This window comes from Quercus robur, chromosome 5, assembly GCF_932294415.1.
Source record: "Quercus robur chromosome 5, dhQueRobu3.1, whole genome shotgun sequence".
NCBI lineage: Eukaryota > Viridiplantae > Streptophyta > Magnoliopsida > Fagales > Fagaceae > Quercus > Quercus robur.
In genome coordinates, this window is record NC_065538.1 from 48148619 (window position 1) to 48172689 (window position 24071).

At 38.2% G+C, this 24071-nt stretch overlaps 2 protein-coding genes across 5 annotated transcripts; one reads left to right on the forward strand and one right to left on the reverse strand.

The window, feature by feature from the left end:
* The first annotated feature begins 3803 nt into the window (after positions 1–3803).
* On the forward strand, positions 3804–12521 carry LOC126726169 (uncharacterized). Of its 4 annotated transcripts, none has more exons than XM_050431299.1 (5): positions 3804–4141; positions 4425–4501; positions 4970–5081; positions 6030–6198; positions 12234–12521. In XM_050431299.1, the coding sequence occupies exons 1-4, from the start codon at positions 3852–3854 to the stop codon at positions 6157–6159; spliced, it is 609 nt and encodes a 202-aa protein (XP_050287256.1). In that variant the 5' UTR covers positions 3804–3851; the 3' UTR covers positions 6160–6198; positions 12234–12521. The 4 variants fall into 4 exon arrangements, with proteins under 4 accessions (XP_050287256.1, XP_050287255.1, XP_050287257.1 ...); XM_050431298.1 differs by lacking the exon at positions 12234–12521 and adding an exon at positions 11742–12047; XM_050431300.1 differs by lacking the exon at positions 12234–12521 and adding an exon at positions 10805–11732.
* Positions 11345–18578, reverse strand: LOC126726168 (protein trichome birefringence-like 38). Its single transcript, XM_050431295.1, has 6 exons — positions 18426–18578; positions 16051–16446; positions 15661–15826; positions 13576–13751; positions 12523–12681; positions 11345–12009 (listed from the first exon to the last, which is right to left on the reverse strand). The coding sequence occupies exons 2-6, from the start codon at positions 16344–16346 to the stop codon at positions 11718–11720; spliced, it is 1089 nt and encodes a 362-aa protein (XP_050287252.1). The 5' UTR covers positions 16347–16446; positions 18426–18578; the 3' UTR covers positions 11345–11717.
* Positions 18579–24071: the final 5493 nt, after the last annotated feature.

A 24071-nucleotide genomic window follows, 5' to 3' on the forward strand; every position in this document is an offset into this window, starting at 1 on the left:
GTCGACATCAAAGAGGTCGTCTGTATCCTCGGAGGCAACAGGCACGACGGATGACTGGACCGGGTCTTCAACTTTGAACTTGGAAGGGTCCACGTCTGGATAAGCTTGCTTGACTTGATGGAGGGCATCCATGAAGCCCTGATGGAAAGAATCGCCCAGCTCAGTGATTAGGGCGTCGGAGTCACGGTATTCACGAACCGCCACGTCCTTAGCCTGACGGACTTCATTTTTCAGCTCGGCTATTTCTTTGTCCTTGCTCTCTAGAGCCTTCTTTGCCTCCTCCATCGTCTGTTCAAGGCTCTTCCTTGCCTTCTCCGACAGCTCAAGCTTTTTCTCTATTTTGGGTCTCCAGTTTCGCAGTTGGAGGAGTTCTTCCTCCGTCTTCTCCGCCTTGGCCCGTACACGATCCAAGGCCGTCTCTTGGCTGAGGCACCGTCCCATCAGCCCCTTCATCATGACCATTGCCTGAAAAATAACAACACAGTTATAAAACAAACTTTCGACAGATGATTTAAGTTGTATTTGAGTAGTAGACGGACTATCTTACCTGTGTAATTGCAAACAGGCCCGTCTCCCCCATAGCCTCCGTCGAGTGGTTGCCTAAGTCTTCATAATCCTCCGTCGAGATGATGGAGGAAATCTGTTCTAAGGCATGCTTAGAATCCTCTCGAAGAAGGACGGGCAGCTTCTCGTCAACCTTCGACGGGCCTTTCATCAAACCCTTGCCAACCCCGTGCTTGGTTGGAGTGACCGTCTTCGGAGGCTCCGCCATGAGTCCCACGATGGGATCTAAAGACACTTTGGCCTTCTTGGCCTGACGGTCCGCTTTGGGCTGAGTCTTCCGCTTAGCAGACGGATTGCTTGGGCCCGTCGCAGGGGGAGTGTCGTCAGCAGTCTTCTTTGCAGCCTTTGACCGAATCAAGGCTCTTCTCTTAGCATCGTCCATCTCTGAAACGTGGACGGGGGAGTTAATTAACAAAAAATAAGATGCACAATTTTTTCAAGTAAAGGGTGACGAACTTACGTCTCCTTATCTGTGTTTCGTACTTGACGGCAGCTGCTGTAGGTTCCGGTCCGTCGCAATACCAGTGAATGGTATTTAGTGTTACCAGCTTCGCCCAAGTCCTTTCCTCCGGCTTGGTCTTTGAGAGGATTTTCTCAATGAAAGCAAACTTCTCAAGGTCAATTTGGGGCCGTCGTCTAACTGCAAAAGAAGAAAGAGGACGGTTAGATTATATTCAAAAAAAAAAAAAAAGACTTAGTAATGTTAAAGTTTGGAGGATAGTCCATACTAGACGGATCCAATATGCCCCAAGTAGTGTCGACGGGCATGAAATCTGTCTCCCCAGGACGACCCATCCAACCGTCGCCTTCTAGGAAGAAGAACCGACTCTTCCAATCCCTATTTGAGTCCAGCGTGTCATAGATGACTTTCAGCAACGGACTCCTGGGGACGAAGCTATAAATTCCCCTGGATTTGTCAATTTCGTCCGGACGGTAGTAGTGAAAAAACTCCCTAACCGTCAGCCTCCTTTGTCCGTTGGACATGGCACCGTACAGTACCTCCATCGCTATAAAAACTCTCCAAGCATTAGGGGAAATCTGGTTCACAGATAACCCCAGCTGACGGAGGAGCAAACGGTGAAGCGAACTCAATGGGAATCTAAGTCCGGCCTTCAACATTTGCTCATACACCCCGACTCCCTCTACCCCGTCATAGTAACACCTCTCTGATTTGTAGGGTAGACGGATCGTAACATTTTCTGGAATTTGATAATTATCCCTAAATGTCTTAAAGTGCTTTTCCTTGATAACGGACGTGAAGAAATTCACCGTCCACTCTGGTAGCATGACGAACTTCCTAAGCCCATCAGCACCAATGACGGATCTGACAACTTGATCCTCACCAACACCAGGTCCCTCGTCTGGATCAACCACCTCCAGATCCTCATATGTTGAGGACGAGGAGGATGTGGACGGACTACTATCATCTGGACTACCTTGTTCTCGTTGACCGGACGGATATACTTCCTCGTAATCCACCCCGTCACGAATAACTGACTGATTACTCGACACACTAGACATTTCCTACATGAAACAACAAGAGCCTAAGACTCTGACGGTCTATGTGTCTATAACGGATGTGGATTGTAAGGAAAATTAAAAACAAGTATAAGTTTTGAGAAGAGCACTTACCAGTTTTGTCAACGAAGTGATGAAGGACGGCGTTGACGACTAAGGTAAATGAACGGATCAGCAGATTATGACGGGTGCGCTCTGACAAAGGTGACGGGTGAGCTCTGACAGCTTGATTTCTACTGAAGCTGAAGAAATGAGAGGAATCACTCCATTATTTATAAGAGAGATGCACGGAAGTCGAAGCGTCGCTTCGATCCGAGACAAGGTCCAATCAGCTTGTAACACGTGTCATTGGCATTAATTACCTTCGTACAGCCTGTCTGTAGTGGGTGTGGTCGACGGACTCCTCATTTGAACCGTCAACCTATCTTGCGTTGACCCGTCAACCCGTTATGACAACTTTAAACTCCCCGTCTCATGAGCCTACTTCCGTCATAAAAATACCCGTCATACCCTCACATTTGGATCGTCACCCCATTGATCCTTCATCCTAAAGGCTGACGGACCATTGGGGTGAAGGGGGCAACTGAAGACGGTAAGAAATAAGGCATACCTGACGGGCCCACCTGATGGGACTGACGGGCCCACCTGAACGGGCCTGACGGGCATGACGGGCCTACCCGAACGTGCCTGACGGGTTGGGACTGTTGGGCCTGTGCAAGGACTATTCCACGCGCTTTGAAGGCCCATCGCTGACAGGCACAGTGAGGGCCCATGATCCAAAATCTCCATCTCCTAGAAAAGCCCTATGATCCGAAAACGGAAATCTTGACTCACTACGCTCAAGGGAATTTGTATGAGAGTCCCACATTGAAAAGGTTTGGAAACCAAGAAGAAAAGTCAACCCTTTATCACTATAAAAGGCCTGCCACCCTCAGAGATCGAGGTACGCTTTAATTGACCTTCTCTAACACTCTAAGTAAAAACAGAAGAATTCTAACTTGACCGTCGGAGAACCTTTGGCCGGCACCACACCGGTGCTCTCTGAAGGACATCCGTCGATTGTTTTTGCCGTGCAGGTTCGCTTCGAGTCGCGAGTACGGTGTGACCCATTGGTGACAATTTTCGACGTCATCAATTAAGATTGAGGATATTAATCCCTCTCCGTAATTTTGTTGCTGTTTTGTGAATAAAATTTTACAGTTCATAACAAAAAAAAAGGGTTAATATTTCCATTTCAACAAAATTAAGTCTCCAAGTCTAAAATAAATCAAATTAATAAATTTGAAATAAAAATAAATTTTAATTAGAGAAATGATATGTTCACAACATTTCTACGACAAATCCTAAGTGGCAGGTTGTTACTAATTGTTATTATTGGGACAAAAAAATAATCTTAGTATTAAGTTCAAATTTGAACCAAAAACAACTAACTACCTATGATTTGTTATGAAAATATTATAAAAATATTGTGGATGTAGCGCCTCATTTTTTTTTTGGTTTTCCATAGTGTTTCTTCAAAACTTTCAACTAGAAATTAATCACTATTCATACTGGGTGGGCCCATAAAATAATAAAGTACTGACTCAAAAAATTCTTTTCAAAATATAAGTAGCAGGACTCGAACTAGAAAGTACACCTAATCGAGCCAATACAAACAGCACGAGCCCAACCAACTTAACAAATCCCCTTGCTCACTTTTAATTATCAAGGGAATGAATTTGAAATTATAATATGCACATCCCGAATTCTACCTATAGTTGGCCAAGGAGATGACTTCCAACTCCTGCTGCTTACTCCTAAATTTCCCAGTTCAAGTTCGTTCGCTCACTAATTACACTTCCAATAATAAGAATTTCCCATTTCTCCGTCTCACAAACCCATCCTCTCTCCGACTCCAACCTCCTCCAATTTCAGCTCCTCAATCCAAAGCCACATCGGCAGCCATGGAAGCCGACCAAAGTACCACCACCAACACCAGCACAAGCACAAGCAGCAGCGGCTCTTGCCCACCCATGAATCTCTTGTTCGTGGAAATGGGTGTGGGCTACGATCAACATGGGTACGTACTCCGTGCCCATTTGGCCTTTTCTCTATTACTCTGCTAGTTTTTTATGAACACCCATTTGTCAAATTTTAATATTGAATCGTAGGATTGGTGAATTTTTATGTGGAAAAAGAGTTAACAAGATGAATTTTGTGATGCCCGTTTGACTCTTTCTCAATTACCATCCCAGTTAATGATGAACACCCAGTTGCCAAAATTTCATATTGAATGGTAGGATTGGTGTATTTTCTATGAAAAAAAGGAGAGTCTAACAAGTTGATGAATTGTAATGTAACAGGCAAGACATTACGGCTGCGGCTATGCGGGCATGCAGGGATGCCATCTCTTCCAACTCGATTCCGGCTTTTCGAAGAGGTATTAATCCTTGGGTTTTCAGAGATTTTAGTGTCTATGTATATCTGTGGTGGTTATTATGGTTGTGGTATGGATTTGATAGATTTGAGGTTTCTGTGCTATTGTGGAAAGTTTGACTTTTGATAGAGTGGGGTTGTGAAACAAGATTAATGTTTTCCATCTTGATGTAGTTTGCATTCTGCATTCTTGAAATTCTATTACTTTTGCTTATTTTGTGATTTTTTTTATATAGATATCCGTTCTTGTTTCTTTGTATTTTGGTTAGATTTCTATGTATGTTGTTATAGTTTGGGAAAATTTGGCTAGCTTCAATGAGAAAACTGCAAATACATGAGAGAGAGAGAGAGAGAGAGGTGTTTTCTGGTCCTATTGAAATGTGAGGACTTTATTTTTACTTGTTGCTAAGGATATGCATTTAACTATTTCTTTGCGGAAATTGTCTCATTTTCTGAGATGGAATTGGTGCAGGGTCCATTCCAGGTGTTACATTCGATCAGATGAAACTACAGATTAAGCTGGGAGTCCCTCATTCTCTCCAGCAATCCTTGGATATTGAGAGGGTCAAGTCTGTCTTTCCTTAGTGAGTATCTGGCTGTCTGTCTTTATCATTGCATCTTAATTGTTATACACAGAATGTTCATACACCTCCTCTCTTTGAATTAAGGGTAAATATATAATTAATTAAATGAAACAAAAGGTCTGTCTACCATTAATATTGCTTCCAGACACTGCAAATTCTCTTTTCTGTTCACTATCAAGGTCTATCTACCTCTCTTTGAGAAAATGCTCGTTCTATTTTCATTTCAAGTATATCCATTTTTTCCTACTTGTCTCTGTAATTTGAATTTGTATATGAGCAGAATATAATGAAGATGCTCCAATTAAGAAGGCAACCATAATGTCAATAAAAGTTGAAACAAAAATGTACTGATTGATGTGACATAATATACGCCAAGCTTAAAGATAATCTGCAGCTCTTAGATGAAGTCAGTGACTAGTTGCAGCACTGATCTTGGATACAAAAATCTCATCGCAAATTAGGATAAGAACTAGTTTATCCGTCATTGAGTTTATCTGTGGCACAGTTTCTGGTTACAGTGCAGTGACGTTGACCTAAGTTGCACCAGTACTAACACGGGTGTGGGTACGGGTATGGAGGTATGGCATTTAAAATTTTTTTTTAGGTACATTTTAAATGTTTTTGGACATAATATGTTTATTTTAGCTTTTAAAATTAATTAACAATAATAAAATGCTTGAAAACATATCTAAAATTAATTTGAAGGCAATAATAAATAGCAAAGAAGTACAATGACGCCCATAAAATGTTGTCTAAAGTACAAACCAAGAGTTCAAATAAACTGAATGCCCAAGTTGCACGGGTACCCACACAAGTACAGGTACAGGTATGAGGCCATTTTAGCCATGTCCGTCCAACATAGACATTAGCACTGATTAAATAAAAGATCATTTTTTGAAAAATCTATTCTCTTTTGACTTCCTATCTTATTTTCTCATGTAATTCCAGTGGGAAAATTGTGAAATTTGAAGTTGTGGATGGTGGACTTATATGCTCAAGTGGTGTTCATGTGGAAGAAATGGGCGACAAGAATGATGACTGTTACATAGTGAATGCTGCAGTATATGTTGGCTACTAGTTTCTTGTTTCCTCTGTTCCCTCTTTGAAGTGTTTGAAGGTTAGAACTCAGTTCTCACTACCCACCGTAGGATGCAAATTCCAATTATTGGAGTTCTTTCTTTTATTGTTATGCAGAACAAACTTTCAAATAAAAAACAATTGACCATATTTTCAGTGCCCTGAGTCCATCAAAATTTATCTTTCTGTCATGATTCAATCCCCTGCATGCATTCATCTTTGCTTATTTATCATTTATATCAAATAATCATTTTTGTTATTATCTCCAAGCATTCTATGCTTCTGCATGCCTTTTGGTGAATGTCTGAGTATTGCATTATGTGTAATTAAATGGAATCACGGAAAATTATTTGGAGCATACCCAGTCTCTGGAATCAAATTTCTTCATTGTGGTTGAATTGGTTGATACCATACCTACAGGAAATTAAGGATCAGGAGATGATATATTTTGTAGTTGAGATGATTTGTTCTAGGGATGGGTCTGGTTGATTCTTTGATTTGAGCTATTTTCAAACCAAAAAAATCACAGGCTAGGTCCGGTAAACCATTTGAACCCAGCCTAAACTACTAGTTGGTACACAATGGGTGGCCTTTCTATCATTCGAACTACTTATTGATAGATGTTGGGGTGGGATAGGAATAATTATCTCTCTCCCAAACAGAAAAGAAAATTTGTTAAAGGTATCAGTAAATAGAGCTTGCCCGTAGTTGGTTGGGGGTTGTGATGAATGAGAAGTATTGGCTGAAGGTCCAGCTTTTGGAGGTCTAGGTTGAGAATGTGTAAGCAATTGGTGACATTTTGGAACATGAGTTTAATTAGTCGGATGGGGAAGCTCTACTTTTCCCTATGGGAGGGACCCATATTCCTATCCAAAGAAATATACTTTTCTTTAAGGGGAGAACTACTATCAAATTTTGCAATGTAATGCAGAAAATTTGATTCATCCTCCAATCAAATCTGAGTGAATGAGATTCCCAAAATAGAAGTTATTTCACTTGTCACAAAATAGCGAGCTGGAACACATATGAATCTGCGAATAGTTATATTGCTTTGTGGCAAAGCAATGGCAGTCAGGTTGAAGGGCTCCAGCTTCTTCACCATCCTGGTTCAAACATAAATTCTCGTAAGTGTTTCCAGGTCAAAACATGATAAGTGGGGCAGGTGAAGTCATATGTAGCTCTAATTACTTAAGTGGCTTTGCTTGTGAACTCAGTCCATTTAGAATTCTTTTTTATTTATTTATAAGTAATAACTTCATTGAAAGAAGAAGAGAAGGTACAGAGGGAAAAAAAAGCACACAGGCCGTGTGCTAGAAGCAACAGGGAAAAAAAAAAAAACCAAGTAGCAATGAAAGTACAAAAATCAAGCATATCAAGTAAAGAAATAAAAGTGAAAAAACCCGTAGCATTTGCCCAATCAAACAAAGTCTGAAAAAAGAGAAGTGTCAACTCATGAATTGATCTTTCATTCCCGTCAAAGGTACCTGTATTCCTTTCCCTCCAAATGACCCACATAAAACAATGAGGGATCATTCTCCAAAGCACCTTAGATCTGAGTCTGTTGAACTTGTTTGACCAACATGCCAAAAGTTCCACGACACTACGTGGCATGACCCAACGAACCCCAAATAGTGAACACACCATATTCCACAACTCTTGAGATACTAGGCAGTGTAGGAGTAAGTGATCAGTAGTCTCCCCATTCCTCTTGCACATACAACACCAATCCTCCTCCACCACTTTTTGCCTCCTTAAATTATCAATGGTTAAAATTTCCCCCAAAGCTGTTGTCCAAATAAAGAAACTAACCTTTGGAGGCACTTTTAATTTCCACAACAGTTTCCATTGAAAAGAATCTGGATTTGGGGGTTGTAAGGCCCTATAGTAAGAACAAACATCAAAAACACCCCTAGCAGAAAGTTGCCAACAAATTTTATCCACCCCATTCCTTCTTCAAGATCCAGAATAAAATAAGGTTCATAAATGATACAACTGGCTCCAGCTCCCAATCTTGAACCGGATAAGTAAATCTGATTTTCAAATGGTAGTTTGCCTCTGAGGACAACAACAACTCAGCCACTGAAGCATCCTTGTTAATAGCAATATTGTAAAGTTCTGGGAAGATATTTTTCAAAGGAAGCCCCTTGCATGATGGATCATGCCAATATTTAATACAAGAACCATCCCTCACCTCAAAGATGATAAAAGGATAAAAGTCATCCCACCCCTTTCTGATATAATTCCATAAACCGACCCCGTAAGGCCCCTGCACGCTACAAGAACACGCCCCTTCCCCCCTCCACATGCTACCATATTTTGTTTCTATTGCCCTTCTCCACAAGGCAGTCCTTTCCATAGCATATCTCCACAATCATTTCCCAAAAGAGACTAGTTAAACAAAACCAAATTACTCACACCCAATCACCCATGTTGAACTGGTACACAAATAGTCTTCCACTTAACCAAATGATACTTAAACTCATCTCCTAATCCGCCCCACAGAAAATCCCTTTGTAATTTTTCAATACATCTAGTAACACTTACCGGGATAGGAAACAGAGATAGGTAGAATGTACGCAGGCTGGGTAAGGTGCTCTTCAATAAATTGATTCAGCCCCCCTAGGAAGATACAATCTTTTCCACCCAGCCAACCGCCACTCCATTTTCTCCAGCACACCAGTCCAAATAGGTTTTGCCTTGAAAGTAGCACCTAAAGGAAGCCCCCAAATAAGTCATGTGTAACGATGCCACTTTACATCTTAAAATACCAGCCAAAGTTTCAACATTCTGTACATCTCCAACTGGAACCAGTTCAGATTTCCCCAAATTTATTTTTAAACCAGATACAATCTGAAACCAGACAAACACTGCATTCAAATGCCAAATTTTCTCTGAATCTGCTCCACAAAAAAAAAAATCAAAGTATCATCTGCGAAGAGAAGATGAGAGATCTCAAACTGGCCTCTAGAATTTCCACCCACTAAAAAACCTGAGACAAAGTTTCCAATTCTAGCTCTCTCAAACATCTGGCTGAGGGCCTCCATAACAATCACAAACAAGGGAAGGGATAAAGGGTCCCACTATCTCAAACCTCGTGAACTATGAAAGAAACCAGCCGGACTACTATTAACAAGCACAAAAAACGAACTGTGGAAATACATTAAAAAATCCACTGCCTCCATCTAGAACCAAGCCCACACCTTCGAAGCACATACAACAGGAAATTCCAATGCACATGATCATATGCTTTCTCCAAATCCAACTTACACAAAATCCCAGGAATTCCAGATTTAAGGCGGTTGTCTAAACATTCATTTGCAATCAGCACTGAATCCAATATTTGTCGCTCTTTGACAAAGGCATTTTGAGGTTCAGACACCACTTTATGAAGTACCTTTTCAAGCCTATTAGCCAAAACTTTTGCCAGGATCTTGTCGACCCCAAAAATCAAATTAATTGGCTGGAAATCCTTTATCTCCACTGCCCCAGGCTTTTTTGGAATGAGGGTAATGAATGTAGCATTAAGACTCTTTTCAAAATTACCGTGAGCATGGAGATAATGAAATACCTTCGTAACGTCTTCCTTTAGAATACCCCAACAGGATTGAAAAAAAGATATCGTGAACCCATCCAGACCTGGAGCTTTATCCCCATTCATATTGGATACCGCCTCAAACACCTCATCCTCTGAAAAACACCTTTCCAGCCAGCAAGACATTTCTTCTTCCAAAATAGAAAATTCCATCCCATCCAGCAAGGGCCTATGGATACTTGATTCCAAATACAGAGCCTTATAAAACTCCATTATCTTTTCCTTGATGGTATCCTGATTGTTTATCTCCTCCCCATCCACCACTAATCGCCCTATGGTGTTGTTGCGGCGATGAGAGTTTGCAAGTCTATGAAAGAACTTCATATTTTTATCCCCTTCCTTCAAACAAAGCAGCCTAGATTTTTGTCTCCAACTAATTTCCTCCATCAACATAATTCTCTCAAGCTCCGCTTTAGCCTGATCGCGTTCACGCTGTTCCCCTTCTAGCAAGGTTCTAGTCTCTTCAATCTCATCCACAGCTGAAATACATCCTAGTAGAGAAACTCTGTTGAGCTATATCACCAAAAACTGTTTCATTCCACTTCTTCAAATCTAATTTGAGGCCTCGAGTTTATCAGCCAAAACAAAGCTCGGCGTACCATGAAACTGATAAGAATCCCACCAATTTTTTACCAAGTCAGTAACCCATCTAGTATTCTGGAAAAATGCAGCACTTAGTGTGGTCTGTTTCAGTGTTTCTTGCTGTGTTATTGGGATTAGATATCATGTGGTGTAAGCTGAAGCAGAATTCGTTATTTGCATGATCTGAAAAGCAAACATACCTAAGTGAGTTCAATGTTGTCATTGATTCCAGGATTCTTGTTAAAAGACCATGGCCAAATGGTGGTTCACCAAACCTACCAGGATAGCAACAGCTCTGCTGATTCTTTTAGTAGGACAGTGGGGGAAAAAAAAACAACATGAAATATATGTGAGCTGCCTCTGTCTTGCTGTAAATGGTCAATAATATTGTTTTTGACACAGGTTTCTTTATATGCCTTGCCTTATTGCCGTTTTAACAAGCACTATTGATGTTTAGTGAAAACTCTTTTAGGATGATAATATGATAGTATTTTTGTTAGGCATCTTGGGGACTATAAAATCAGAAAATTGCTAGAGATGATTGTTATGATTTTGGGAGTAGCATACTAGTGATACCGGCAAAGCTGAAACTTGAGAATTGGATAACTCTAAACCTGCCTGGGCCAAAATTGACAGTAAAAACGAAGATACTTTAGCAGAAAAGTAAGATTTCTTGAAGTTGTGGTGTTGTAAGTCTCTGCTTATGTTGGAGGGCCTTGGGATGCTTCTTAGCTTATCATAGTCTTGGTCTTATGTAATTAAGACTTGGTAGCATGGTTTCTGCCACTGTAGAGCTCATACACAGCAATATGAATGTATCTTAAGTGTTTTTGCAATGTCAGAGTGAACTCCTTTCAATTAGCTTAATAAGAATTCACCCACTTCAACTTACTGCAAACTCATCTCAATTAAATGGCTGTGTTTAAACTGCAAACAAATTAAACAGATTTAAAAGCAAACCTTGAAACTTGGCCTTTTGGGCTGGTGTTTGTACTGAAAAGGACTTCAAAAAGATCTATAAACTTTTGCAATATTTATTAAATTGTACAATTACAATAGTGGATAGCTAATACTCAATGAACAGCGCTAGATGTCAATTGTCAACAATAGAACATAACTTTAACTGAACAAATTTAAGTCTTTTCAGCTTTGAGCTCCTGCTTTCCTAGTCACATGCAATGCCATCTTCATCTCTGTCAAATCTTTTTTCTATATCATTGCACAATTTTTGTGTTTTAAATAATCAATTAATTTACAATTGATCATTGCCCTGCTTATTATGATCCACCAATGAACTAAAATGAGATGTTCAAATACCTCACCAATTTTACAAAACAATAATTTGGAAAAAAAAAAAAATTAAATTTTTTTCTTTTTGTTGGCAATCACATGCTGAGAGCTGTGTATAGGAGCTGGTTCCAGGTATCAGGCAATCCAGGAAGGCACCAGTGGCTACAGTCATTGCCTGGATGCTCACCGCTATAAGCTGAGGGGTGCGCATCTTTTCTCAGTTGTGAGAGAGTTGTTATGTCAAGCAAATAAACAGGTTTCTTAATCTTACTTAACACATTGTTCACCACAGCAGTAGCTGGCGGTGGACCTGCTGGATAGGTTGACCCGGATAGAGGTTCAACTTCTCCAGAACAAGTATTTTTGGGTTGATTCCACTCCTGGCCCCTGTTTCAACAAAAAGCAATCAATATTTTTGTTACTCATTTGTTTTCCATTAGACTCTTTTAACTGACTCCACCCCTGGTTCTAAACTTGACTATAGACAAGTATTAATAATTCAAAATTTAGTAACTATTAGTGCTGCTAGACTGCTAGTACAACTACTGATTTTGGTACCCTTTTTTTATTTTTTATTTTTATTGCACATATATTGCCAACCAATCATATAGGTTGGGTGACCCAGACCCCAAGTTCCCAAGTATGTACAATGCTACTTCCAGGCTCGAAAATTGGACACTCCATTGCTGCAATTGATGCCATTAGGCCATTGATCTATTAGGACTACTACTAAGCATATTTTGCAATTAAAGAATTTGATGAACAATGCACCTCGGTTTGGGCTCTGAAGCACAATAACTAAGTTTCTATTGAACTTCTACTTTGTAAGCATTGTTGTTAACTTTTTGGTCTATACTATAATAATAGTAATTAATGGAATAGCTCGGGATTTTCACTTACTGATAATGGGTGGGAGAAATCCCCTGAAAGAAGACCTTGGTTTGAGTGGGATCAACATTTTGATCAACCCAGCTAGCCCATGTGTTGAGCCCCTTATTAAATGCTGTTAGACGGTCCATATCTTTGTACAAATTACTCCCATCTCGGATATAATCCCACCTGCATTCCACAAGCATCCGCAACCACAACATTATAAAAGTGTAAATAAAACGCAATATAAATTTTGCTACATAGAATTTATAAACAGATGTGAGGACTGGTATGTTTGCATAATGCAATTGTAAGCGTAAAAGGTTGAGAAGGTAAAATGGTAAAAATGTTGAAATTTACAAGTTTTAATCTAAAGGTCGTGATTAAAAGTAAGTTTTATAACTTTTAATCTTAGCCATCAAAAGTGTTATTGCATGATGCAATTAGCCCTAGCTATAGCACGCCTTCTCAATTGGAATGTTGTTTACACACTCTAGGTCCAATAATATAGATATTACAGTCTTTCAAAAAAAAATATATATATATATATATATATAGATATTACAGACATCTATAGGAACCCAAATCTGTATTGTCCAAGGGCACCAAGCTAGCAGACTTATCAAGCACATTTCCAAGTCATACAAAACTCATCTTTTATGCTTCATCAAAATTTATTTCAGTACTTTAATTTTCAAGTTTATTCAATTAATATTTTTTCATTAATTTTTGTTGTATTTTGTGGTTAATTTTTCAAAAAATTTTATATTTTTCTTCAAATTTTTTAAATTAAAAAATTTTAATTAATGATTGAAAAATATTTTTCAAATTTTCTTTCTCAAAAAATGTTAAAAAAAATTGTTGGAAATGTCATAATTGAATAAATCTAAATTTCAAAAATTGAAATAAACGAAAGTATAGTTAGAGAATTGAAATAAATTCCGAAAAAACTTAAAAGGTGAATTTTACATTTTAACCCTAAAATTATTATTGAAAACGTGACAAAATCTAATCTACTGTATGAGCATAAATCGCAGAATGCATAACAAAAGAATGAATTACAAATGAGATAGGTAAACGTACGGCTGAGAGTCTCCTGTGTGGGTCCACCAATGCCACGAGTTGAAGATCAGCATGTCCATCCCTTTCCATGAATTTCCACCCTGGATTGAGTCCAGGCTTAGCACGCGGCCCACGTCTTCTTTCACTATATCCACAAGGTATGGCGTTCTATGTAGAAGCAAACTAACCCCATACTCCTGCACCCATACAAATACATTTGTTCTTTTCATTTAACTCTTACCTTTTTTTTTTTTTTTTTTTTTTTACATTTTAATCTATTAAGATGATATATTGTAAACAATAAAAATGACATCAATTATATATAATTTTAAAAATAATGTTATATCAACCATAACTTGTTACAAGAAAAAATAAAAAAAATATATATATATATACATATATATATATATATATATATACTTCTAACATTTTTCATCTTCTTTACTTTCAGTTTTCGGAACATGCTTTGATTTTAAGAACATGAAATTTCAAAAGAAGGAAAATGCAGATCAAAATTATAATTTTCACTTATTCTTAATTTTTTTTTTCCCTAAAAAATGTTGGTGCGGACATTAAAAAGTCAGTCACGACTCACAGAGTCACAAGACAAGTTTATTCACGATTTAAGACAGTGACTTCTTGTACTGTATGAATATTCACGTGGACCAGAGTGGCCAATAATTTCATTTGTTTGGATTAGCTCACAACTTGCAATCATAATTTATAGTTAGGGGCCAAAGTGTTTGACTATCTTGGTTCGACTGGTAGCTCCTTTTTCTTTTTGGCTCGAATGGTAGCAGGGGCGGCGCCATCCTAAGGCCAGGGTGGTCCTAGGACCATCCTGACCTGAATTTATATATATATATATATATATATATATATATATATATAATTTAAAATTTTTTGTTTGTTTACCTTTCAAAAAAAATTTGAGAACACCCTCAGTTTTTTATGCCAATAAAATTAAATTTTGCTCCATAATTTGTTCTACATTCAATAGATGAATGATTGATTGGTTGTGTATATTGAAAGAGATATAACTTGTAGCATTGATAATGAGACTATCATGCACCGATTTCAAAATATGAAAACTCGTAGGAGGTAATTGTAAACTTTATATATTTGCGTGTTTTTTTTTATTATTGTTGTTGTCAATATATGAATTTCTCTTTTTAATAGATTGTATAATTTATATTTATTAAGGAAACATCATGAGAAAAATTTCTAGAATAACCACTGAATTGAAGGGAATGGTTTCAAATCTTAACGACTTTTAATCTCCTTAAAAGACTTTATGTAAGAAAAAACTAAAACCGATGTTCAAAGTTTGCAAACATAAAAAATACAATAAAAACATGCTATTTAATAATAAAATTTTCAAAATTCACATTTAATAAAATGATTTAGAAAAAGTTTAAATGATTTATTTTGGAACTAATTTGTAGAGAGACTATTTCCCTTTTATTAAATTTAAGCTGGTACATATATGAATCAAGGATCCAAATGTAATTTGACCTACCACGTGTTTTTTTTTTTTTTTTTTAAGAAACACCTACCACGTGTTATTATACCTATTCCTACAATAATGACCATAGAGAAAGAAGAAAATAATAATAAGCGCGTATAAGAGGAAAGGTTGCGTATGGGCTTCCTGATGATCGAGCGATCACAGACTGTCAAATGGTACGGGTGACTCATCATTCTTGTCCTAGACTTGTACATGAGAAAGTGGAAGAATAAAACATTCTAAATAATAATTAAAAAAAAAAAGAAAAGAAAGAAGATGTGGATTCTAATTAATTAGTTTAATTGGTAAAATTTTTGAAAATTAAATAAAAATATGGGATTTATTTCTTATTTACACTAAAAATTAATTAGTTTGATGATAAAGAATTATCAAAATCTATAGGAAAATTAAATAAAAAACCTGGGATTTACTTCTCATTTACATTAAAAATTGATTAATTTAATGATAAAAAGTTATCGCAAAATTTATAGGTTGAAACTCTCTTAAGGAAATAGAGAAAAAGAAAGATATGAAGTGAATCACTAAATAAAATTGATTTGATAATAAATAAATAAATAAAAAGGCGAAATTGAGCTCACCGGAAAGGTCACGGACTCTTTACTCATCACAGAGTTGTATTTGGCACTGGGCACTGACGCGTAAATCATACATGACAATGATTCAAACATGTTCAGACTCAGTGAGTCACCCACAAACATTATCTTCTTTCCTCTCCACCTCCTCAGAAATTCCATCCCATCAAACCTACAACGAAAGCAATAAACCGTAATTCAAAATTAATAATTGGTTTCTCAGTGAAACAATATTCAAAAAAACATGTTCCGAAACATTTGTGTTCTGTCGTGGTATTTTCTAAACAAACATATTATCACTTTTGCTATTTGCCACTCCAAACTTGGTTAACGTAAACAAAAGTTGATGAGCAAGTCGTGAGTTTATATATATATATATATACTTGATTATATTACCTGGGCAAGTCACAGGAATCAGGTTTCCAAGCATACTTAAGGTACTGCTTATCAGGTCTACCATACTTTTGGCAATTAAACTCAGGGTCTATGTATGGACAGCTTGAATCATAGAGAGGATATGAAGGATCAATAACCCATTTGCCTTTGAACAAATTGCAATCACTCGCTTGCTTCCTACCTCTTGTTAACCTGGTCACATTGTAGAACTGTCCAGCTCTTGCTTGCTCCAGAGACAACAACAAGAGCAGAACCTGAAGAAAGCAAGAGATCAAGGCCTGGAAACGAAATCCCATCTCGGTTTTTGGGTCTTGATTATGAAAGTATGTGATTAAATTCAGAACCGTGAATAAAAGAAATCCGTGATGTAGAATTTATAGGGAAAGAATGACATGGGTTTTGTTGAAGTGGGCCGTGTGGCTTGAATTGCCACAAGCCCACGTCGGTCCTTAGTTGCCAAATCCTATTTGTAATAGGAAACCTTTTTTCTTTTTGTCTCTACCGACTTTAACATATACATATATATATATTGTATTAAGTGCAAGCAGGGGAAGCCGTGAGATCAAAAGAGAGAAATCCTAATTAACCTAGTGAGCAAGCCGCATGAGAGAAAATAGAGAAAAGAGAGGCAGTCAGCTTCTATTCTTATTTTTTCTGTGAGAGAGTGCTAGGGTGTAATTGAGATTTGGGTTTCTTGAGAGTGTTCTTGTGCACTATTGTATTTTCCCTGATAATAGTGAAATCCCTGCAACTCCGTGGACGTAGGCAAATTGCCGAACCACGTAAATATTGTCTTGTGCGTGTGATTATTTTCTTTGACGTGTGTTTTCTCTATTTGTTTTGTTTCTCACAGGTTAGGAATTTTTGGTTAAATTCCCTACAACTGGTATCAGAGCCTAGGGTTAGGTTTAATTGAGAGCAATGGCAGAGGAAGCAGGAAAGGCGTCTGGAATAGAAAAGTTTGATGGCATAGACTTCGCGTATTGGAGGATGCAGATTGAGGATTACCTTTATGGGAGGAAATTGCATCAACCGCTTCTAGGGGAAAAACCTGAGGCTATGAAGGCTGAGGAATGGGCTCTTCTTGACAGACAGGTACTAGGAGTTATCAGGTTAACTCTGTCTAGGTCTGTTGCACACAATGTTGTAAAGGAGAAGACCACAGCAGATCTGATGAAAGCTTTGTCTGGTATGTATGAAAAGCCGTCAGCAAACAATAAGGTGCACTTGATGAAGAAACTATTCAATCTGAAGATGGCAGAGAATGCATCAGTAGCACAACATCTGAATGAATTTAATACTATCACAAATCAATTGTCGTCTGTAGAAATTGATTTTGATGATGAGATTCGTGCTCTGATCGTCTTGGCTTCTTTGCCAAACAGTTGGGAGGCAATGAGGATGGCAGTAAGTAATTCTACAGGAAAGGAAAAACTCAAGTACAATGATATACGAGATTTAATTCTGGCTGAGGAGATTCGCAGAAGAGATGCAAGTGAATCCTCAAGATCTGGTTCTGCCCTAAACCTTGAGACAAGAGGCAGAGGTAATAACAGAAATTCCCTACAACTCAAAGTCGAAGCACATACAGACAAAATACCACTTTATCCGTTATCTTGTTGAAGATAAGCTGGTAATGCTTGAGAAAATTTGTGGATCTAAGAACCCGGCAGACATGTTGACTAAGGGTGTCACTATTGAGAAGTTGAAGCTGTGCGTAGCTTCAATTGGTCTTCTAGCTTGAGGACAGGAGGATGAGTTGCAGGGATGAGGGATTGTGTTATGGAGGATTGTGGCTGATGTTTGCAGCTTGTGAGCCCTTAAGGGCTAAGGTGGAGCTGATGGAGGAGTTTGCTCATGTAGCTTGATCAATTCAAGCCAAGGTGGAGATTTGTTGAAGTGGGCCGTGTGGCTTGAATTGCCACAAGCCCACGTCGGTCCTTAGTTGCCAAATCCTATTTGTAATAGGAAACCTTTTTTCTTTTTGTCTCTACCGACTTTAACATATACATATATATATATTGTATTAAGTGCAAGCAGGGGAAGCCGTGAGATCAAAAGAGAGAAATCCTAATTAACCTAGTGAGCAAGCCGCATGAGAGAAAATAGAGAAAAGAGAGGCAGTCAGCTTCTATTCTTATTTTTTCTGTGAGAGAGTGCTAGGGTGTAATTGGGATTTGGGTTTCTTGAGAGTGTTCTTGTGCACTATTGTATTTTCCCTGATAATAGTGAAATCCCTGCAACTCCGTGGACGTAGGCAAATTGCCGAACCACGTAAATATTGTCTTGTGCGTGTGATTATTTTCTTTGACGTGTGTTTTCTCTATTTGTTTTGTTTCTCACAGGTTAGGAATTTTTGGTTAAATTCCCTACAGGTTTATAGTGTATTGTGTCTATGACGAAGACATGGCCATCCAGATAATTGTGGGCTCTTTTTATAGCTTGCCAAATCGCTGGTTGCACTTATCTGAGTTGTCTCAAGAGTCAAGACGTTTGTCTCACTTCATTTGGTAAAGTATTAATTGGTGGTACCCGTGACCTACGTTTCACGAACCATTCAATCTAGATAGAGTTTATACCATGGTTTTAAAAAACCGACTGAAAGCAAAATTGGATTTGTCTTCAGTTCACGGTTATTACTGGTTTTGGGATTTATACTAGGCCGAACTGGTACTCGGCTCCCAGTTGAGCCGGCTGGTTCGATCTAGTTTTTAAAACCATGGATTACACTTCATCATTGTTGGTACTGCAACCTATCATTTATCTATAATCTATAATATAAAAGTTGGATTTAGCTTGTAGATGCATACAACGATGATAAATGGTGCTATCTTCTATTTATTTAGAATGATGTGGACACAGGATGACATGTGGCAAGTAGCAATTTGTCTATAACATCTCACATTTGACATATGATAATACATTTAATTATAAAATTAATGGTACCTTGCATTTGATACTTTTAAAGTCTCACATATATGGCAATACATTTAATTATAAAATTAATGGTACCTTTCATTTAAGGGAAATGCTAACGAGTGTCCTTAGGGCACTGGTTAATAGAAAATTATTAGGTACTTCTGGAGTACCATAAATGCATATTCCCTCCTCTCACATGAATGGTGGGTCCCACTGGCAATACATTTAATTATAAAATTAATGGTACCTTTCATTTAAGGAAAATGCTAACGAGTGTCCTTAGGGCACTGGTTAATAGAAAATTATTAGGTACTTCTGGAGTACCATAAATGCATATTCTCTCCTCTCACATGAATGGTGGGTCCTATTAAAGTGAGACCCACCATTCATGTGAGATGAGAGAGTACATATTTATGGTACTCCGGGAGTACACAATAATTTCCCCTAGTTAATAATCCATTTAAAGAAAGTTTTTATGGGAAATGAAAAAAAAAAGTAATTAATATTTTGACAGCTTTTTTCATTTCACATAAAAGTGGTATTAAAACTTTCCTAAAATGGATTATTAACCAGTGCTCTAAGGGCACTCGTTAGCATTCCCCTACATTTAATACTCTTTAATACTCTTAAAGTCTCACATATGCCATATGACAGTACATTTAATTATAAAATTAATGGTACCTTACATTTAATACTCTTAAAGTGATGATGCATGTCAATCGTTAATAATCTATTTAAAGAAAGTTTTTATGAGGAATGAAAAAAAAAAGTAATTAATATTTTGACAGCTTTTTTCATTTCTCATAAAAATGGTATCAAAACTTTCCTAAAATAGATTATTAACCAGTGCCTTAAGAGCACTCGTTAGCATTTCCCTACATTTAATACTCTTTAATACTCTTAAAGTCTTACATATGCCATATGACAATACATTTAATTATAAAATTAATGGTACCTTACATTTAATACTCTTAAAGTGATGATGCATGTCCATTGTTATTAAACTTGGACTGGACATTGACCCAGTCTACGAGTTGGGTCATTGGTTCAATCGGTAACCCACCGGTTGAACCATAAGGTCAAATAAATTTTTTTTAATATATATATATATATATATATATATATTTATATAATTTTGTGAAATCATAACATTAATATGTAAATTAAAAAAAAAAAAAAAAAAGGCATGTGCCTAAAATAAACGCGCCATTATAATTCAAAATTAAGGTTTTACAAGTAATAGCATTAAAAATTCGATAAATTCACAAGCAAAATAAAGGAATGCCATAAGATTGCAACAAAATTTTTGCTAAATAAAATCTTCTTACATGTCTTAAAATTTTTAATATTAAAAAAGAAAAAAAGAAAAATCAAATTACGTAAACAAAAGAAGAGAACAAAAAGGGTTTAAGACTTAAACTTAAAGCAATAAACAAATAAAGGGCAAAAAATGCAAACAAAAGAAGAGAAAATAAAGTTCAAGTATTAAACAATGTAACATATTTTGATATACTCATACATATGAGTCCAAATCTTTCGTCCCACTTTTCCTACTCCACTCTATACTCTACCAATAAAAACTTACCACATGTTCACCTAATTAATTAATTACTATCATTAATTAATAATAGTAGTATTAATAAGTCAATAATGGTAGTAATTAATTAATTAGGTGAACTTGTGGCAAGTTTTTATAGAGTGGAGCAGGAAAAGTGGGACATAAAATTTGGACTCCATACATATCTACGTGCTAACTGGCTACGTGAAACTAAAAAATAATATGTTATTAAATTATCATATTATCATACATTAAACAGTAAATAAGTGAGAGATCATTTTTTTTTCTTTGGGTTTTCTCTTATTTAAATTACCATATTATCAACTGTGGGTACTTTTTTGGAGTTACTTGGTAGCCTTTTTGGCTTTCTATACTCTCCTTTGGTATCTCACATCGAAAAAATCTCCCTCCCTCCTAGGCCTTATAAGCGCAAGCTTTAGACGAGAGAGTACCATCAGTTATCTGGGTTAATAAAATCTAGCCAAGTCACACGGTTTGCTTTAAACTCACCAGGTTTTCCTAGTTTTGATTGGGTCTAATATACATCCGATCCAATTAATGACCCAAACCGGTCTATGTGTTGGGTCACCAAGTTACAGGTCCGACCGGCTGGGCCGGGCCGAGTTTAATAACGCTGTGCATATCTATATTATTTACTAATATATATTTTTCCCTATTTACAATTCACATTTAACCATTTGATAAAAAATAATATAATTATAAAATAAAATTAATTCTTTTTAGTATAATAAAGAATTGAAGTACCCTTCCTAAATAAAAAAAAAAAAAAAAAAAAAAAAGAATTGAAGCACCATATAGTCGCAAAAACTCTTTTAAAAAAACATTTAATAATTAATTTTTTTTTATAAATATCTAATTATATATATACTATTTAAAGAAAAAAAATTGCGTACTTTCTAAAATTATTTTCCAGCCAAAAAAAAATGAAAAGATTAAACTTTTTTATCAAACTATCTTTAATTAAAAAAAAATGTTGCATACAATCTTTGAAAAAAAAAAAACGATTTAAATATTATATCTAATTATATGCACTATTATTTTATTTATAATAAAATGGGTCTCCATAAATTACTCCTAAAAAAAAACCTTCCCTATAAAGATAATTGTGGGGCCCGGCCCAAAAATGATGGGCTATTCCAAACTCAGGCCCGTCCGAGGAGCGTCCTGTCCGAAGAGAAGCCTCATATGAAGCGTTACTCAATCCCAATAGTGCCAAGGAAACCTATCCGAGGAGTAACTCCTCCTCGGACATCACGAAGCCCAGACGAGGAACTTTCCCCAGCCATTTCAGCTCATCTTCCCAACATATAAAATGAATTAAATCCAAAATATCTCATGGAAGGCTACCACCACATTAATTGCGCCCCAACCACCCTCTTGGCCGCATTAATGAGGAAAAGACTCCTGAACAGTACCGCCTTGGCCTCTGCAACTCACAAAGGGACTGATGAGGGCGTCTGATGGGACAGGTGCTCAAGTGGATGCTTGGATGATTAACAGGTGTAAGGTTGAGATGAAAAGAAGAGAAATATATAATGTAGTGGAGTCCCTCAAAGAAGGGGACGCGAGAACTGTATCAGAAACAAAGAGAAATAAAATCATACTTGGGAAATATCCATTCTGGTGTTTTTATTTTCTTTTCGCAAACAATATTGTCCATGCATTAAACTGAACAAGTTCACTGAGGCTAAGTTCTTTGACCCATCATCTACAAATAATTATTGTGGGTTGCGCTTTGAGCCAGGGCCTAATCAACATAAGTTGGGCCAGGAAAATCGTGCAACTACAATTGGCGCCGTCTGTGGGGAGAGCTAAGGCATTAGCTAGTGCAACGGTCGAGCATGGAAGAACTAGATCCGCACCAGGAGGACCCTCACCAAGCTAACTCCCAACGGACACGACCCGCCGAGTCCCAGAGGCAAAATAACCCAACCAACCCAGGCGGTAGGGGGAATCGTGAGGGGAGTGTGCATACCACCCGGACGAGCCAGAGTCACACTCAGATAGGAAGTCACGTGTCTCAGAGGCGAAATAGTCACCAGGCCATGCAGCGAGAGATAGACGACCTAAAAAGGAAGTTACGACGTGCGCAGCGAAGACGATCTCCCTCTGACTCAGGCGAGTCTTCTAATGCGGAAGACGAGAGTTACAGACAAAGGTCGAGGACCCCCCCAAGTGAAACCTTTTCCTACGAAAAGGAACCACGCCCTGTACGGAAGTATGAGCGCCCGTCCAGCAAAGGTTCGGGGAGCGACGCCATGAAGAAGGCGTTGGATCAGGTCTCAAGGTCACCCTTCACGAATAGAATCGAAGGGGCTAAGCTGCCAAGACGCTTCAACCAACCGGTGTTCGCCATCTATCACGGCAAAGCAGACCCGGTGGAGCACGTGAGTCAGTTCAACCAAAAAATGGCAATTTATTCGCAAAACGAGGCCCTAATGTGCAAAATCTTCCCCTCCAGCTTGGGATTGATGGCAATGAGGTGGTTCAACAGCCTGAAGACAAACTCCGTAGGCTCCTACAAGCAGCTCACTCAAGCTTTTTGCTCCCGTTTCATTACAAACACCAGAGTCCCTCGACCTCTCAGTTCGCTACTGTCCTTATCCATGCACGAAGGAGAAACCCTGAAAGCGTACTCGGATAGGTATTGGGAGGTGTATAACGATTTAGATGACAACCATGATAATGTTGCTATCAGCACGTTCAAAAGCGGCCTCCCCACTGGGCATGGCTTAAGGAAATCACTCACCGGAAAACCAGTTACTGACGTCCAACAGCTAATGGATAGGATCGACAAGTACAAAAGAGTGGAGGAGGATCAGCTGCAAGGGAAGGGAAAGGAGAAGGTTATCCCCTTTAAAGCAAATGATTTCAGGACGGACCGTCACAATCCTGGTCAGCCGAGGAGAGATTTTCCGCGACAGGCTGGGCAGAGCAACCCGCAAACAGTGAATGCCGTATTCAGAGAGTCGGTATAGCAAGTACTGGAGAAAGTAAGGGATGAACCCTATTTCAGATGGCCGGGAAAGATGGCTGGAGACCCCGCCAAACGTAATCAAAACTTGTATTGCCACTATCATCAGGACCATGGGCATACTACTGAGGACTGCAGGAATCTGTGGAATCACCTGGATCAACTGGTCCGAGAAGGAAAGCTACGTCACCTGTTGCACCCATCGAGCGGCCATCCCGGCCAAGCGACACAAGAACCTCGAAGGGACGTGTCTTTAAGACCCCCCACCGGGACGATACATGTCATCCTCGCTGCACCGGGAAGAACTGGGCCACCCATCCCCAGGGTATTAGCCGTGGATCGCCTTCCCTCCGAGGGCAGGCAAAGGGAGCCCAAAAAGTTAAAAAATGGAAGCTCTTTGATACTGGGATTCTCGGATGAGGATAAGAGAGGAACAATTCAACCTCACGATGACGCCTTGGTGGTCACCTTGCGGATTGGGGGTTTCGATGTGAAAAGGGTGTTAGTAGACTCTGGAAGTGCGGTGGAGATAATGTACCCCGACCTATA

Coding starts and splice junctions, on each gene's coding strand:
- LOC126726169 (XM_050431299.1), top strand. CDS start 3,852: ATGACTTCCAACTCCTGCTGCTTACTCCTAAATTTCCCAGTTCAAGTT. Junction 4,502..4,969: donor GATTCCGGCTTTTCGAAGAG/GTATTAATCCTT, acceptor GAATTGGTGCAG/GGTCCATTCCAGGTGTTACA. Junction 5,082..6,029: donor GTCAAGTCTGTCTTTCCTTA/GTGAGTATCTGG, acceptor ATGTAATTCCAG/TGGGAAAATTGTGAAATTTG.
- LOC126726168 (XM_050431295.1), bottom strand. CDS start 16,346: ATGGGATTTCGTTTCCAGGCCTTGATCTCTTGCTTTCTTCAGGTTCTG. Junction 15,827..16,050: donor GATTCCTGTGACTTGCCCAG/GTAATATAATCA, acceptor CTTTCGTTGTAG/GTTTGATGGGATGGAATTTC. Junction 12,682..13,575: donor CACACAGGAGACTCTCAGCC/GTACGTTTACCT, acceptor TGTGGAATGCAG/GTGGGATTATATCCGAGATG.